General features: G+C 46.0%; 1 protein-coding gene across 1 annotated transcript in view; it reads left to right on the top strand.

Moving 5' to 3' along the window:
- Positions 1-17,025, top strand: part of NOP14 (NOP14 nucleolar protein) — a 280,913-nt gene that overhangs the window by 20,616 nt on the left and 243,272 nt on the right. Inside the window, exons 11-18 of the mRNA XM_056855677.1 lie at positions 5,503-5,638; positions 6,324-6,425; positions 8,433-8,586; positions 10,141-10,300; positions 11,392-11,539; positions 13,789-13,907; positions 15,550-15,705; positions 16,856-16,961. Coding sequence (XP_056711655.1) covers positions 5,503-5,638; positions 6,324-6,425; positions 8,433-8,586; positions 10,141-10,300; positions 11,392-11,539; positions 13,789-13,907; positions 15,550-15,705; positions 16,856-16,949 — 1,069 coding nt within the window. The 3' untranslated portion in view covers positions 16,950-16,961. The remainder of the gene's footprint in view (positions 1-5,502; positions 5,639-6,323; positions 6,426-8,432; positions 8,587-10,140; positions 10,301-11,391; positions 11,540-13,788; positions 13,908-15,549; positions 15,706-16,855; positions 16,962-17,025) is intronic.

Here is a 17,025-nt window from a genome sequence, read left to right as displayed (position 1 = left end):
CAAGCCTCAGCAGCCACATCTATTATGGCCAGAACCTCCATAGTGTGGATCAGGAAAATAGCCCAGCTATATTCTGGCGACAACCGCAGGATCACTGATGGGCTCAACAGACTATTAAAGGCGTCAGCCTTTATGGCAGACGCATCCCTTGACTCGACGACCTTTGCAGCTCGAGGCCTATCTTCTAACATAGCAGTGCGAAGGGCTCTTTGGTTAAGACCATGGCAAAATGAGTTCAAGAAAAATCCCTCACTCTTTCTTACCCATTTCAAGGGGGAAAACTGTTTGGGGAAAGACTGGATAGGATCCTTGTCGAGGACAAGGACAAAAAGAAAGTCCTCCCAAAATCCTACAGGAAGGATGGGAGACACTCTTCTTCCTACCTCAGCTTTAGGTCCTTTCACACCCTTAACCGCTTCAAGCCCGAACAACATAGAAATAACTGGAGCAATAACAGAGGCTCCTTTCGCAGGGGAGGGGGCAGATTTTTTCATCCCCAACAGGGACAACAGCATCAGTACAGTGCCAAGGGAGACAAGTTCTCCAAGAGCACAAAACAATGACGCCAACACATTAGCCAAAGAGTTTTTCCCCATCTCCAAACCTCAATCCTGTGAAATACCATTCCCAAAATTCTTTGAGAACCAAGTACAGGCAGAGTTCGACAAGCCATTAACTAACAGGCAATTTTCTGCTAACACCAAAAGGCTCTATACCATGGTGCCGCAGGCCATGACTCTCTTTCAGCTCCCCCTGATAGATGCTCCGGTGGCAGCAGTTCACTCACCCGATCTGCCTGCTGAGGATGGAATGGGGACTATTAAGGATCCCATGGATAGAAAAGCCGAAATTCTGTCAAAAAAGAGGCTTCCACTCTGGCCATTCAGGCTTCAGCAGCCACTTCCATAATGGCCAGAGTTTTCCTGGTATGGCTCAGGAAAATTAGCCAGCTGTACTCGGCTAAGAACCGTAAAATTTCGGAGGGGCTTAACAGACTTCTTAAGGCCACGGCCTTTATGGCAGATGCATCTTTGGATGCCATGTCCTTTGCGGCCAGGGCAACATCATCCAACATAGCCGTCAGGAGAGCACTATGGCTCCGCCCATGGCAAAACGAATTCAAGACTAAATCACTTACTTTGTCCTACCCCTTTACAGGAGGTAAACTATTTGGAGATAGACTAGAGAGGATTCTAGTAGAAGACAAAGACAAGAAAAAGGTCCTACCCAAATCCTATAGGAAGGAAGGAAGACCATCCTCTTCCTTCCCCAACTTTAGATCTTCTCACTCCCTCGCACGCTACAGACCTGATCAGCGAAGGGGTTCCTGGAATAATGGCAGGGGCGCCTTTTGCAGAGGAGGGAATATGTTTTTTCGTCCCCATCAGGGACAGCAGCAATTCAGTGGCAATAAGGGAGATAAGTTCTCTAAAAACCCAAAACAGTGACACCAGGTCACCGGCAGTGGGGGGGAGACTACTTCAGTTCCATCAGAAGTGGGAACGGCCTTACACGGATGCCTGGGTTTCCCAGGTAGTTTCATCAGGCTACCTAATAGAGCTAACCTCCTCCCCAAGGGACAGGTTCATAAGCTCTCCCAGACCCCTGAACAGGGAAAAGCATGCCAGAACCTTAGATGCCATTCAACACTTACGCCAGATACAAGCAATAGAACCAGTACCTCTAAAAGAGACGGGCCTGGGAATTTATTCCACCTTCTTCACAGTCCCCAAGAAAAATGGGAACTGGAGAGCTATATTAGACCTGAAACGCCTAAACAAATTTGTCCGATACAGGAAGTTCCGAATGGAGACTCTGAAATCCATCATAGGGGCCCTGCAGATAGGTTATTACATGACCTCCTTAGACTTAAGGGAAGCATACCTCCATGTTCCCATACATCCTACACATCGCAGGTTTCTCAGATTTGCAAATGCAGGGAAACACTACCAGTTCAGAGCCCTCCCTTTTGGTCTGGCGTCGGCACCACGTGTCTTCACCAAGATCCTGGTGACACTGGTGGCTTTGCTCAGGCAGGAGGGGATCAAGATCTTCCCATATCTGGATGACATCCTTGTCTGTGCCAGGTCCAAGGAAGAGGCCAGGACACATACAGACAGGGTCGTCAAGGTCTTGGTGGATCACCGGTTCCTGGTGAACCTGGAGAAAAGACACCTGACCCCTACTCAGAGATTGCAACACCTAGGGGTAATCCAGGACACACGCAGGAACCTAGTACTGCTTCCTCCAGACAGGATCACGAAGATCAGATCCTTGGTTCAGACCACAGTCAGGTCCAAACAGGGCAGGATCATGTTTCTTGCCAAACTACTGGGTCTGATGGTGGCCTGCTTAAGCTCTGTCCCCTGGGCCAGATTTCACTCGAGACTGCTTCAACTGCTCCTACAACCTTATCAATTCCTCATTACTCAGAGCAGGGACAAAACTATCCCACTACCTCACAAGTTCAGGCGCAGCCTCCTATGGTGATGCAGCCGCAAAAACCTCAGCAAAGGGGTACAGTTTGTCATAGAGGATCAAATTCAGATCCATACGGACGCCAGCCTAGAAGGGTGGGGGGCGACCTGTCTGAACCACATGGCTCAGGGCAACTGGTCAACAAAGGAGAAAAAAGTTACACATAAATCTGCTGGCGCTCAGAGTCATCCATCTGGCTCTACTACAGTTCCAGGACATCATCCTTCACAGGCACGTACTAATTCGCATGGACAATGTGTCTGCCAAGGCACATCTAAACAAGCAGGGGGGATCGCTGTCCTCCAGACTACACCAGAAGGCCCAGATTATCCTTTCATGGGCAGAGATACACATAGCACCCCTGTCAGCAGAACACATCAAGGGAGTTCTCAATTTACAAGCGGACTGGCTAAGCCGACAGATCAGACGAGGGAGAGTGGTCCCTCAACCAGTCGGTTTTCAAGCAGATTGTGGAGCTATTCGGCCTCCCCTCTGTGGACTTGTTTGCCTCAGCAACCAATCACCTCCTTCCCTGCTTCTTCTCGCGGTATTTCCACCCAGAGGCGGAATCCATGGACGCTCTAATGTCTCCATGGCCAAAAAAGACCCTATTTGCATTTCCCCCCATCCTTCCCATGGTCCTCAGAAAGATCAGGAAGGAGAGGGCAACTGTCATTCTCATTGCTCCCCTATGGCCGAGGAGGCCGTGGTTTCCCAACCTGAAAGAGCCCTCAGTCCAACCCCATTGGGAGCTACCAGCCATTCCAGACCTCCTTCACCAGGGTGCCATGTTCCATCCCGACCTTCAGTACCTTCGCTTAACCACGTGGAAATTGAACAGAACCGCCTCTTAGAACATGGTTATAGCTCAGACATTGTGAACACCATGATTGAGGCGAGGAGACCTTCCACCAGGAGGATCTATAACACCTCCTGGAAAGCCTTCATGTTGTGGTGTAGGCAAAAACACGTAGATCCTCTTTCCCAGGGCATTCCTAGGATTTTAGGCTTCCTACAAGATGGGGTGGAACAGGGCCTCAAGGCAGCTGCCTTACGCAGACAGGTAGCGGCTCTGTCTACTGTATTTTCTACGGCAGGCAGCCTTCCCATGTCCGGGCACCCATACATTCTGGCCTTCTTGAAAGGGGTAGTTCAATTAAAGCCTCCAACAGTTCATTGCTTCCCCTCTTGGAGACTCAGTGTGGTGCTCACAGCTCTTACCAGGCCCCCCTTTGAACCCATCAGGGAGATTCCCTTAAAGGTGTTGAGGATGAAGACCACCTTCTTAACGGCGGTCACCTCTGCCCGCCGTGTCTCTGAACTAAGGGCCCTATCAGCGCAGGAGGGCTTCTGCATCTTCCACAGGGACAAGGTGGTCCTTAGACCACCCCACCTTTATCCCGAAGGTGAATTCCATGTTCCACCACACTCAGGAGATACATCTGCCATCCTTCTGTCCCAATCCCAGCCACCCCAAAGAAAAGGAATGGCACCATCTAGACCTGCGTAGGACCCTCAAAGTATACCTCAAACGTACAGAAACTATCGCGTTCCGATGCATTGTTCATATCCTTGACCAACCCATCCAGGGGACAGAAGATGTCTAGGTCCTCGCTAAGCTATGCTGTAAGACAATGCATCACATAAGCATATAGGGCTGGCAAAAACCCAATTCCGGCAGGCATCACGGCTCATTCAGAACGCAGTGCAGCCACATCAGCAGCATTCGAAAAACAAGCCCCGCTGGAAGAGATCTGCTGGGCAGCCACCTGGTCCACGGTATCCACTCAGGCCTCTACTCACATTTGCCATTTTTTCCTTCTTATGTGTATTGGAGCCTCTTACTGATTGTCATACGTGGTTAATTATTGTCCATTGACAATACCGGTTACCCTGTTGTGTTTTGTTGTTGTGTTTTCTGTTCTGCACTTACCTGTCTCCTTTAGCTGGGCGAGTCCGAAAACTGGGCTTCCCGCCCAGGGAGACAGGAAGTTAAGTTTTTGGTCCTGCCTCCCTGGGCACATGATGGTAATACCCACAAGTCAGCGAGATGCCCTTCGACCCCAGAACAGAAGGAGCCCTCACAGTGAGTAAACAAGGCAACGTTTCCCCCCCCCCCTGAATTTTTCCAGTTTTTTTGCTGGCCTTCACATCTCTATTTTTAATGTTAACCCTAGCTGTCACTAATGTAGATGTAAGAAGATATTATAACTAATCTATCCAGGAAAAGGATGGTAGAATCCATCTAAGCAGGGGGAGGGGGAGAGGAATCAGCTCCAGCATTTTCCTGATGAGGGGCTGAAGGAGAGCAGACCTACAGCATGCATTGCGTTCTCTTCCCTTTTGTGGTGAGAATGAGGGAGGAGGGCTCTGATGATTTACTGGGGGCTGCTTTATTTTGTCAGTAGAAAAAATGTTATTCGTACTTACTCATAACTTGCCTGTATTATAAATGTTTGCTATATATCGCTTGTTTTGCTAATACATGAGGAGTCTGTGAGGCAGGGAAGCTGCACCTTCACCTCTGGGAAGCCCCCCCTCCCCCCCCCCCCCCGCCTTCTGAAGCCTCACCAGGCATTGCATGTATCAAACCTGTTTTCACACACTTTGGGTCCGCGATGGCCAGGGTTTGTCCAGCATCAAATTCTGGCTTGCGAGTTGTTTGTCAAGAGTGCAAGCCTGACTGGATAGTTTAAGTTGCTAAATTCTTCGGATTGCGGGTAAATGAATTTGGTACCTAACCAGACCACAATGACTTTAGGTACGTCTCCTAAATATTTGGGTCTGGGTTTTTTGAGCTGCGGAGATTTGTAATTTTTTGTATTGGCAGTAACTCCGTTCATGATTCTGCTGGTGCAGAGCTCTGAGCAACATGTACTTGGCCAGTGTCTTCCAGTGAGACTGTATTACATCATCAGGGCCAAAATTCTATCCAGGTCATTTGGTTAAATGACTTAGTTTGTCTGTTTTGAAATTGAATGCAAATAGGCAGCGATTTGACGCTGTCGTGCTTCTTGTAAACAGGACCTTGTATGATCTTTGCCAGATGTTCCCTGAAGCTGTGAGTCATCATGTGAAACTTGTCCTTCGAGATGCTGCTCATGACATGGATGAAGTTCTGGAAGTGAGAGGCCGTGCACCATTTCCAGGGTTAGACATGGTAAATGACCGGAAAATTAAGAAAAATAAATTCACTTGTGTTACTATAAATGAGGCACTAATATACTGGATGTGAGAGTGACTTTTGATCCTAAATCAGATGGCAAAAAAGCTGAAAGGTGTGTTCACCTTAAAATACAAATTATTTTTATTTAGATCATGTGTTTATATGCTGGCACCCATTTGCTGTGGATTTATATCTTCCTACAACTGCCTGTACTGTTAAAGTACCCTGTTTAGGATGCTCCCAATGCCTGTTTCTGCTCATCTGAAGACTGTAACTGTTTTGTACCTCCAAAATAGCCCGTGTTGGCTGGGCTCATGGGTGAATAGGATGTCTTTCTCAGGTGTGACGTGGCCTTTCCACAGTGTACTCCTGCATAATACTCATGCTCAACACTGCATGTTTTCTTGGGCTTCCAATAATCTCAAATGAACTTGGTCCAATTCAGAATCCCCAGCTGTATGGTTGTGTCCTTTGCTGTGCGAATAACATGAAGACAGGAATGGACGTGGGAATAGCCCAAGTAACTTGAACTCAGCCCATATGATTCCTGTTCCAAGTGCTGATTTTACCGGAGTAGCCTGGCCCCAGGGCCACACGAGAGCAGCTCTCTTGCTGCAAGAGTCTTAATATCCAACCAAAACGTTGCTGTGGTTATTGACCCTGGCTCTGTATCTTTCAGCTCATATGTTTGAAAATCATTGCAATACTTTTTCCAACCTCTGATTACTGGCATCCTGTGGTAACACCATCAATGGTTTACATGAGCCAGCTACTTACAAAGGTATGTCAGCCGTCTTTTTAAGGTCACAGAATTTACACTTTCTACAGTAAACTTGGGTAAAAATGTCACTGAAACTGTAGTTAAGATTATACCTAAAAGTAGATTAATCCACTATTCTGAATAAGCTTCTGTAGAACTGCTCGGCCTGGGAGGGGACAGTAATTCCTGAGCTTGAACATCTTACCAAAATCCTGCAAGATCTTTTGCCTGGATTTGGTATCCATAATGGGTGAGATTTGGATAAGTTTCATTGGAGAGAGGAATTTTGTAGGCTGTTGCCGGTGTTGTAATTAAATTAATGCATACAGGTCTCTCTCAGTATTCTTCAACACGGATAGGGAAGCCCCTCGGTTGTTTTGTGCTTGTGGGGACTATTTGGGGGGGGGGGTCTTTGTAAGGGCTAGACTGGGGGGGGCAAAACATCTGTGCACAGCATTTTCTAGAATTGAAGCAGAGGGGGGCGTCCAAGGGCGCCTTAAAACTACCCCCAGCGGAAGCTTTTGTGAGGCAGAACACTCAACCAAGGTCCAGGCTTGGTAGTTTATTAATACTGTCACTGACCAACAGAAAAAACAACAGCCACAACAGATAATAAGAAAACCACCACAGCAGCTACTGCTGCTACTACAAATAATCTAATCCTAAAGATTACATATTACATGTATGAATAAAATTTATATAAACATAATATAACTAGGTGTGACCCCCTTAATATTTTGAGTAATAAAGTATTTCTGTTACTCTTATCCTGTCAGGGTATGATGTATTTTAATAGCTACAGTGCAAAAATTAGCAGTCAAGAGTGTAAACTGTGATTTTTCATCAGTTAGGAGCTTCTTAGCCAGAAGCTCATCTGGTTGGTCAGGGAAAGTGTTAAGCAAAGGGGAAGGAACCCTTGTGCGGACTTCTTGGTAGAACGAACAGCGGATCAAGACATGTTCTGAAGTTTCTATATCCCCTGACCCACAAGGGCAAAGCCTTTCTACTATAGGGACCTTCTTATATCTTCCCTCCAAGACTGCCGATGGTAAGACCTGGCACCTAGCGAGTGTGAAAGCTTTCCTATAATTGATAAGTTCTAATTGGGAAAGATATGCTGCAGGGGAGACTATGTACCTATATTTTTCAATTAATAGGAAAAGCGGAGATCTGCCTGATGTTCTGTGTCATTCACCCTTTGCATCAGAAGCCATATTGCCTGATCTTTACCCTGCGCCAAAAAGGAGAGTGGAGAGAAGCCCAGCCTTTCTATTTTGTTGTAAACTGTCTTAAGCCATAAGGACTGGACCAAGGTTTTATTTTCTGTCTGGGGCAGGAACTGAGATGCAGTCAGGCTGGCAGCTAGAGCAGCCTTCTTCAGAATAAAGGAAGGGGCCCTCAGGTGCTGAGTCCAGACAGCTGCCAGGCCCTTTCGAACTAATCCTGATGTGCTGTTTTTAATTGAGGGACTAAATCTCTGAGGGGTGATGGTTATTACCAAGGATGTTCACTGTTCTCAGTTGGCTCATTTCTCTTGCCTATATCTCTGGCAAGGGAAAAGAGCAAACTCGTAGATACGCACATTGTGTGCTATTTTTAAATAAAATATGTAAAACTGTTGTGTTCTTCACCTTCCCTCACAAACCACGGAGCTGTGAAACTGCCTTTGATTTGTTCGGACAGGAAGCTGCACAGGGCTTCCATTCGAAGCTCTGTGCAGCTTCCAGGAGGCACTCAGGTTTATTCCTTTTACAGCAGTGGTGATTGGCATGTTCAGCAAAGGCTTCAGTGCTCTTTCGTGGCTATAATATTTGTGTATCTTTTTAAAATACCTTTCCCTGGATTCATAAACACTTTAATGAAGTGGCTCTCGCGCTTTAGGGAGGGTAAAGATGTTTTAAGTGTGTTCAGAGAAGAAATGCTGAGGCGGTAACCTTTTGTGTTGCTGAAAACTTGCTAATTATGGATTGCTAAATCGCCATGTACACTTGGCTTTCTTTGTTCAGTAATTAAGTGGTTGTTTTTTAGTGTCCAGTGACAACCCTGCAAGATGTAGCTAAAGGGTTGTTTGTTTGCTGTCTCTTCCTGCAATATGTATCTGTGTCTCAAAGATTCATCCCTGAACTTGTCAACTTCCTCTTGAGAATTCTTCACATGGCTATACCCAGCAGAGGAGTCCAAGGTATTGTATTTTATTAAATTTCTACCCCACCCTCCCCAGCCAAAGCAGGGCTCAGAGTGGCTCACACAGCAATATACAATATAATAAAACAGACTAAAAGCATTTTAAAATAACAAAACCAGACCAACAATTAAAACAACAACTAAAACCAACAAGTAAAACCAGGTGTGAACTGCATGCCATGTGTCCGAATGGCACCACTAATTGTAACATATGGTTACAGCCAGGCAAGCAGGTAGACGAGTCCCCATAAGATGAATCCCCATAAGGGTGAGCAATGAAGGTTAGGGAGGCCAGCGTTTATAGAGAAAGAAACTGTAACTGCCCTCAACCATAAGCCTGGTGGAATAGCTCTGTCCTGCAGGGCCTTGGTCTTATGGGAAAGGCTATTCTACCAGGCAGGGGCCAGGGCAGAAAAAGCCCTGGCCCTGGTTGAGGCCAGCTGGACGCTCTTTGGGTCCAGGGACCACCAGTAAGTTAGTATTTGATGTTTGAAGAATTCTCTGGGGATCATACCAGGAGAGGTGGTCCCGCAGATTTGACGGTCCCAGGCTGTAAAGGTCATAACTAGCATCTTGAATCTGATCCAGTACTCCAGCTGGAGCCAGTGCAGCTAGTAGACCACTGGCATAATATGTGTCCACGGCAAGGTCCCTGTAAGAGGCCTCGCTGCAGTGTTCTATACCAGCTGGAGCTTCTGGGTCAGTCTTAAGATCAGCCCTACGTAGACCGAGTTGCAGTAATCTAGCCTGGAGGTGACCATCGCATGGATCACAGTAGTTGAGTTGGGGCGGGAGAGGTAAGGCACCAACTGCCAGGCCCAGCCGTCCGGGCCACGGTTGTGACCTGTGCCTCCATTGACAAGGAGGCATCAAGGGTCAAACCCAGGCTCCTGACTGCAGGCACAGGGGTCAACTGCATGCCATCAAGAGCTGGGAGGTAGTGTTGGGGCTGATATCCGTAAAGGTGCGTTTGCTTTCCTAGTCCTATCTTAAGTGCAGCAAAAATAAATACATGGGCTATATGTGTGTGCATCTCTACATGACTCCTCATTTGGAAGGTGGCTAAGTTAACTATTATGTGACTGTCTTATTTGTGAATTTGGACCAACAAGAGGAATATGTGAAGATTTTGTGCCTGCTGTTTCCCATCCTGATCATCACATAAGCATTATCTACATCCTCTGATAATTTAAAGTATATGAATTTAATAAGTCCCATTGGACTAATCTGTTAGATTCAAGGGCTTCAGCTTATTTTTTATTAGAAATCTACCAAAGTGCAGATACAGTATTGAATGGTATCAAAAATGGTTTTTCATCCCAAAGCAATGCACGCAACATCACTGCCCAGTTTTGAGATGATAAAGAAGACCTCGTGTTTTTTCTCATTTTGGGGTTGCCCAGCTGTTCCTGGTTCTGCTTAAGAGTTTTAGTCTTGCTTGTTGTCATCCAGTGGCTTCCCCTCTACGTCCCCTGGTGATGATGCTTTTAAATCTATAAATCTTGACTGTTTACTGTTACAACTAATATTTGTGTGCATTGTTGTCTTTTAGGCCTTCCTTTGATTAATCCTTTTAGATCACTAGATAAAAACTGCAACGTCCTTGTCATCTGTGAAGCAGCAGACACGAAGACCTGGCAACAGCAAAATCTTCCACTCCATGTCGTAACTGGATCCAAAGAAAATAGCAGAGCAGAAGTGAATCATCTCAGGTATACATAGGCAGTAAATTAGTACCAGCTGATTTCAGTTACTTGCTCAGGGCACTTTGGATGTGTCAGAGCATTTCCATTGTCTCAAAAATAATGGAATATTTGATTTGTAGACAGTCAAATGTGCCTTATAATTACGTGGCCATTATCCCATAGGCTTCACAGGCCGTTGACTAGTGCTGGGATCCTTTTAATCTGTGTCTGAACGGGATAAATATTCGGAAGAGTCAGGCTCTTGAAAGCAAATAATTTTTAACCTAGAAGACCCTCCTTAGTTTAATCTGAAGTCCCTTCTCTATCACCAGGTGGTCCACACAAGTACACAGTGCATGGATGTGCTCTGGAATCTGTTGTGCAGTGAACCTGATACTCTGTGTGAGTGCACACACGTGCTGTCAAATCATAGCTGAATGATGGTGACCCTATGATGGTGACCCTATAAGGTTTTCAAGGCAAGAGATGTTCGGAGGCGGTTTGCCATCACCTGCCTCTTTGTCATGACCCTGGTAGTCCTTGGAGGCCGCCCATCCAAATTCTAACCAGGGCCAACCTTGCTTAGGTTCTGAGAGCTGACAAGATCAGGCTCACCCCCAACGTAAACCAGTTGTCTCTTGTATTGCTGCAGCAGGTGCAGGGCGATGCCGCGTCCTGTTCGAGGGGTTAGCCTGTTGGTCATGGGTTGGGTCAGGTTGAGTAGAAGGATCTATTCATTGAAGTTCTGAAATAATTGGGAAGCTGGCTGGGAAGTAGCAGATTGATCTGGTATGCCAGGGCAGCCAATACCGGTTTTTCCTGCTTTGTGTAGGGGGTTGGACTAGATGACCCTGGTGGTCCCTTCCAACTCTATGGTTCTATGATTCTATGACTTTACTGGTCGCCAGTGGTGAGTAAAACTGGCCTCCGGGTGCGTTGCCGCTGCTGCAGGGAGGCAGCAGCTACAGCCAGGCCCTGAGTTTTCAGGGCACCTCCAGGCATAGAATGTTTGGGAGCAGGTAGTCCGTGGGGATAAACATCCATTCTCCCTGCTGTGTTACAACTTTCCTCGGAATATTGTATGTTGTACTTCAGCTTTTGATGGGGCTGTTTTGCAGGCTTTCCTGCGTAGGTCTGTGCCTGGATCTTGTTAAAAGATGTGCTGTTCTGTATGGATCGCTCCCGTCTTTCCAGGAAATAATGAAGCCCATCCAAATACTCCTCCGTAAGCATGTGGCAGTGAGTGAGTACCCTGCGCAATTACAGGTAAAGGACATGCCGCTGGTTGTGGAAGAAACAAGTCTGTATAGACTGGATCGCTAAGAGAAATTGCTTATTATAACTGGTCTGGCTCCATCTTTTCCAGAGCCTCAAATTTCTCTCCCCCTTTTCAAACAGGTTGTTTGGAGGGAGGGGGTGATGCACACACAGTTTTCATTTCTAGAACCCCACGGGCTTTTAGAGGCTGAAAGCACATGTATTTGTGGGCCTAGTCACAATTTCTTCCAGTCTTTAAAGCAGATTTCAAACTCTCATTTGAATACTCTACTAAGACTGGCTAGTTTTCCAGCCTTCTCCCCTATTGATAGAAAGTCCTTGCTGCCATTTCTGAATGGATACATTTCTCATTAAAAAGAGGGGAGGGGCACAAGATTCAGAGGAAGAATTCTTCGCCTAAAATTCTAGTTAAGATTCCAGCTGAAGTCTGGAAAACATGGTGTGAAAATCTGTGGCTGTAGGGCTTTAGGACAGTGCAAAAATCTAGCAGGGTTGTGTCTTCATTTTTGTTTTTACTTTCTATGCTGTAATAGAAGTTTTGCCTTTTAATTTTAATATGCTAAAGGTGAACTTTGATTTCCTCTTAGAATCAGTTCAGTTTTACTTTCTTATTTGCAATTTTGTGTTGGAACGTTTCCCATTGTGCTTCCGGGAAGAAGAAACGAGAGCTAATTTTTCCAATGGTTAAAACTGGGAAATGAGAAACTCTAGCAGCGGCTTAAACAAAAAGCAAGGGAGGAGAGTACCTACTAATGAGCACCTGGAGTAGGGGCAGTCTGATTTTTATGGGCTTTTGACTCTTGTCGAAGGGAGGGGGCAGTAAGACAGATTGGGTTGTAGAACAGGTGGCTAGAACCAGATGTGTGTGCTCCAGGCGATACTACAGAAATGTAATCCCCAGAAAATATATTGTAGTGAGTCTCCCACATGATACTTTTAAAGTACCGTATTTTCCGGCGTATAAGACGACTGGGCGTATAAAACGACCCCCAACTTTTCAAGCTAAAATATAGAGTTTGGGATATACTCACCGTATAAGACTACCCTCTCCCATAATACTAGAAGGCGGGGCCATCTGCTCAAGCTGGAGGGGGAGAGATTCAAAACAGAAGGTTTTTTTTTCTTCACACAATGCACAGTTAAATGGTGGCCAGGTTCTGAGCCGAGAGCAAGGCGAGTGGGTAGAAGCGCCCGAAGAGAAACCGCCTCTAACAGCCGGGCGGATGATCACCCGTGCAAATCTCCTGCAGCAAAGAGTTTCTCTGACACCATAGGGGTGGGACCTTCTGCACGCCGAGCGGGTGCTCTGCCATTGATCCACGGCCCCTCCCCTATGGGGTCAGAGAAACTTTTTGCGGCAGGAGATTTGCACGGGTTATCATCTGCCCGGCTGCGACTGCTAGAGGCGGTTTCTCTACGGGTGCTTCTACCCACTCGCCTCGCTCTGGGCTCAGAACCCGGCCGGGGCACAGAGCGAACTACACTTCCCAGCGTGCCTTGGCACGGCCAACGCGGAACGCGTTTTTGCGCTGTCCCTAGTGGGGCCAGGTAGCAGCCGGCGGGGGAGTCTGTCAGGCGCTGACGGGCAGCCGGACGCGCCCAGTGTGCAGCTGCTGGGTTCTGCTGCTCGGGGCTGCCCAGGCGGGGCCGGGGGTTAGGGGGAGGGCGCTCCGGCCGCGACGACGGCTCCGGCCATGGACGAGCAAGCGGGCCCCGGCGTCTTCTTCAGCGACAACAACAATGCGCTGTTGCTGGCTCCGACTCCCAGCTGGGCAGCGAGCACCCTCGCCAGGCTCGCCTCCCCTCCCTCCTCAGGCGGACATGGACATTCTCCAGTCCGCCTCAGAATTCAGCACCCGCCCTTATACATCTGGCATATAAGACGACCCCCGACTTTTGAGAGGATTTTCCTGGGTTAAAAAGTCGTCTTACACACCGGAAAATACGGTATCTCTATTTGCTAATGGTAGCAAAAATTACCATTGTAGAAAGGTGTACTTGACCGGCTTAGGTACCTTTTAAGGTCAGGTAATTGAGTTTATCTTGCCTATGGTCTTGATTTCTCCTCCCCAAGGAGTTGTATTAACCATTTGTGATTTATAAGTTGTCCAGGTGTGGAGTTTAAAACACAGGTCCAGGTGTCCAATTGGGTACTTAAATTGCACAATCAGAGCACAGCTGATACATTGTAGCTTTATTGGTTTTTGCTGTACTGACCTTTTGGCTTTTGTTTTCAGGAGTTGCACAACAGTGTTCTAACACAGCTGGAAGCACAAGGACAACGTTATCATCCGTTGGTGTGTGAAAAGAAAAAACCCGTGCCACTGAAGCTGTTCACACCCAAAATAGTGAAAGTGTGAGTGTCTCTAGTTCTGAAATACAGCTAAAGAAATGAAACCTGCATATGGAAATGGAAATACATGTGTAACATGGAGAAAGTGAGAATGTTGTAAGCCGGTTAGGGTCCCTATTGGGGGATCAAGTGGGGTATAACTGAAGTAAATACAAAATTAATGTTGGATAAAACATATTACTAATGTAAACACAAATTACTAATTAAAAAACACAAGATGAATTGATGGTCCTCTGTGTGCCTGACGGTGCTGCGGCTGAGTCAGTGACATCAAATTGTAAGGAGGAATTGGAGAAGACACATAGGATTAAGGGCAGATAATGGCATTCCGTTTACCGGACAAATTGGGCCCTTTCTGCATCTGTAACACTTGAACACCTGTGAAATACTTTCTGTTTTAGAATGAGTGAAATGCTTCTTAAAGCAAGGGTTTTCACACTCAAAAGGTATAGCATTTCACTCATTCCAAATGTACAGAATGAAAAGGTTGAGGATTTTCTCAATTTTGCCAATAGGAAATTTGGGGGAGCACTAGAAAAAAATCTTGCTTTTTTATTTATAGGCAACAACTTTTTATTTTTAGGCAACAATTTTGGCAACAACTAATGTGCTATAATATGTTCTATTAATACATCATTTGAGCTCAACGTTTTCAGCGTGATAACGTTTAGCTTAATATCCAAACATGCTGGCTGTCCTATCTATTGTGACTGTCCAAATAATACACTTCCAGTGCTGTCCTGAGTGGGGGGGGGGGGTAGTTGGGTTGGGCCACCTCCTGAGAGTCTTGCCAGCCCGAAAATGCTACTTAAAAAAAAAAAAATCCTCTGAAACTCCTCCATAGAGTTTCACAGAGCTACACTTGCCTGGATAAAGGGGGGATGTTCCCAAGGTGAAAAGGGCTTTGGGAACTGACTAAGGTCAGCTCTGCCCCTGGGAACACCTCCTTTGACGCCGGCGCAAGCCCTTGCTCCGGGGCAATGCTGCTGCAGTGGCAGCGCTGGCACCCGAGAATGGCACTGCTGAGTTGCTCCCTGGTGCCAGCGTAAGTGGCCCTGCACTGGCATCTGTGCCAGTTTAGCCAGCGCAAGTGGCAGTTATGCCAGCGCAAGGGTCATGCCGGCTCCTGAGCTAGTTCGGCCTCCCCTTCAGGATTGCTCTATTTGGTTGTTTACTAGAAAATTTCTTTATAGAACATACAGATTCCCTAAATATAAGTAGTACCATTTTATATGCTAAATAAGTTATAAATAAAACTATTTTTGTTAAATCAAATAATTTCAAGTTTGATAGGAAAGTAAGACTTGCATATATTTAAATTTTTTCCAGAGTTTGTTTTTCCGTGGCTTGAGAATTTTCAGAAATTTTCACAGCTGTAGTCAAGCCCATGGGTCTGTCACCATCCGTATTGTCTGCCTGGTAACGGCTCTGTAGGGTCTCAGGTAGAGAGAGGTCTTTCACATCACCATGGCTGGATCATTTTTAACTAGGGTAATCCTTGGGCTTCAGCCTAGACTTTTAGTGTGCAAATGCGATGCTCCCGTGATGTCCCCATAATGAAGAAGGCACTGAAGTTCTATTATAAAAATGTGTTTCAGCTAAGTCTAGCAGAGAAGTGTGTTGACTACATTATTTGTAATTTCAGCCTAGAATTTGGAAGAAAACAAGGAAGCAATGAAAGGGAACAGGAAAGAAAACGACTGATACATAGGCACAAACGTGAACTGAAAGGAGCTGTCCGTGAGATTCGCAAAGATAACCAGTTCCTTGCCAGAATGCAGCTTGCAGAAATTACAGAAAGGTGATCCACGGTTGCTTTTAATTGTGCTTGGCTAGCGTTACATGTTTGTTTCCCTCTGGGACAACTAGGAGAGACCACAGTAGAGACGGGTAACCTTGTATCACAATTCTTTTGGTGTAGAAAGTATACAGTGTCAAGTGACATCAAACCGTCAAGAAGAAGAAAAGGAAGCTAAATCTCAAGTATGACTATGTATCCCTTACTGTAAATAAATAGAAATCTTAAATCAGTCGGATGGTGCCCTCCTCACAGTGACCCATAAGCACTTCAGCCATTGTGTTTGAGGCACCTTCCGTCAGAGGTGGGAAATCCTCACTTTAGACCAGGGGTTCCCAACCTTTTTGAGCCTGCGAGGGCACCTCTGGAATTCTGACACAACCGCAGGAAGCAGAGCCAACCACAAAATGTCAGGGAGGTCTAATTTCAGGCAGATTTTGTTTTAACAGGATGCCTTTTAAAAACACTTTCTTGCATACACCTTCCATCACACAGTGAAGACCCTTGTTCAGCTGCCACCGAAGGTGCTTTTAAAAAACCTGCACAGCCAATCACATCTCCAGTGAGAAGCCCTGCAGGGCGAAAGCCCCGGTTGGCTCCTCGCACTTGGTGGATGCCAGGAAAGGTGTTGGGGGCCACATTGGGGACCCCCACATTAAACTCAATTCATTGGCATTTAATTTGCAATGTTGGATTAATTCCCTATAATTTTTTAAAGGCAGATTTCGGGGGGGGGGGCATTATATGAGAAAGAAATTTGCCCAGAGTGATGAGTTTTACTTCCATGATCATTTTCAAATGATAGTTGGCAAATGACATTCCTTTGTGTTTTGAATTCATCCTGGTTGCTAACCATCAGCAAGGAGGTTTACTCAACCTGTTATATCGTTTGATTGTCCCTGTCGGGTTTTTTCTCGAGGAACCCGTTGCATCATTTATTGAAAGGTGAATGACTCAAAAATTGGAAGTGGGGGAGTGGCTGGCAATGCCAAGAATCTTTAATCACTTGATTCTGTGATGTTCAGTCTCCAAGTGTTGAATGAGGATTCAGCTAAAGCTGCCCCCACTGAGCTTAAGAAATATGTTGCAATGTTTCAAAGCAGAGTTTTCATTTGTTTGAATTTATTTGAGTTCTGTTTGAATTTATTTTCAGGGATTCTGAAAGAAAAAGAAAAGTGAAACAACTCTTTGGGAGTCTTGCTGAGCAAGAGGGCAATTGGAAGGCAATGAAGAAAAAGAAGTTTTAAACTTTTGCTGATTTGTACAGAAGGAAAATGGATATTTATACTTTTGGTTTGGTTTGGCAATTTGATAACTTTGCAT

Source organism: Euleptes europaea, chromosome 9 (assembly GCF_029931775.1).
Source record: "Euleptes europaea isolate rEulEur1 chromosome 9, rEulEur1.hap1, whole genome shotgun sequence".
NCBI classification, from domain to species: domain Eukaryota; kingdom Metazoa; phylum Chordata; class Lepidosauria; order Squamata; family Sphaerodactylidae; genus Euleptes; species Euleptes europaea.
This window is presented reverse-complemented; position numbering and strand designations above follow the sequence as displayed.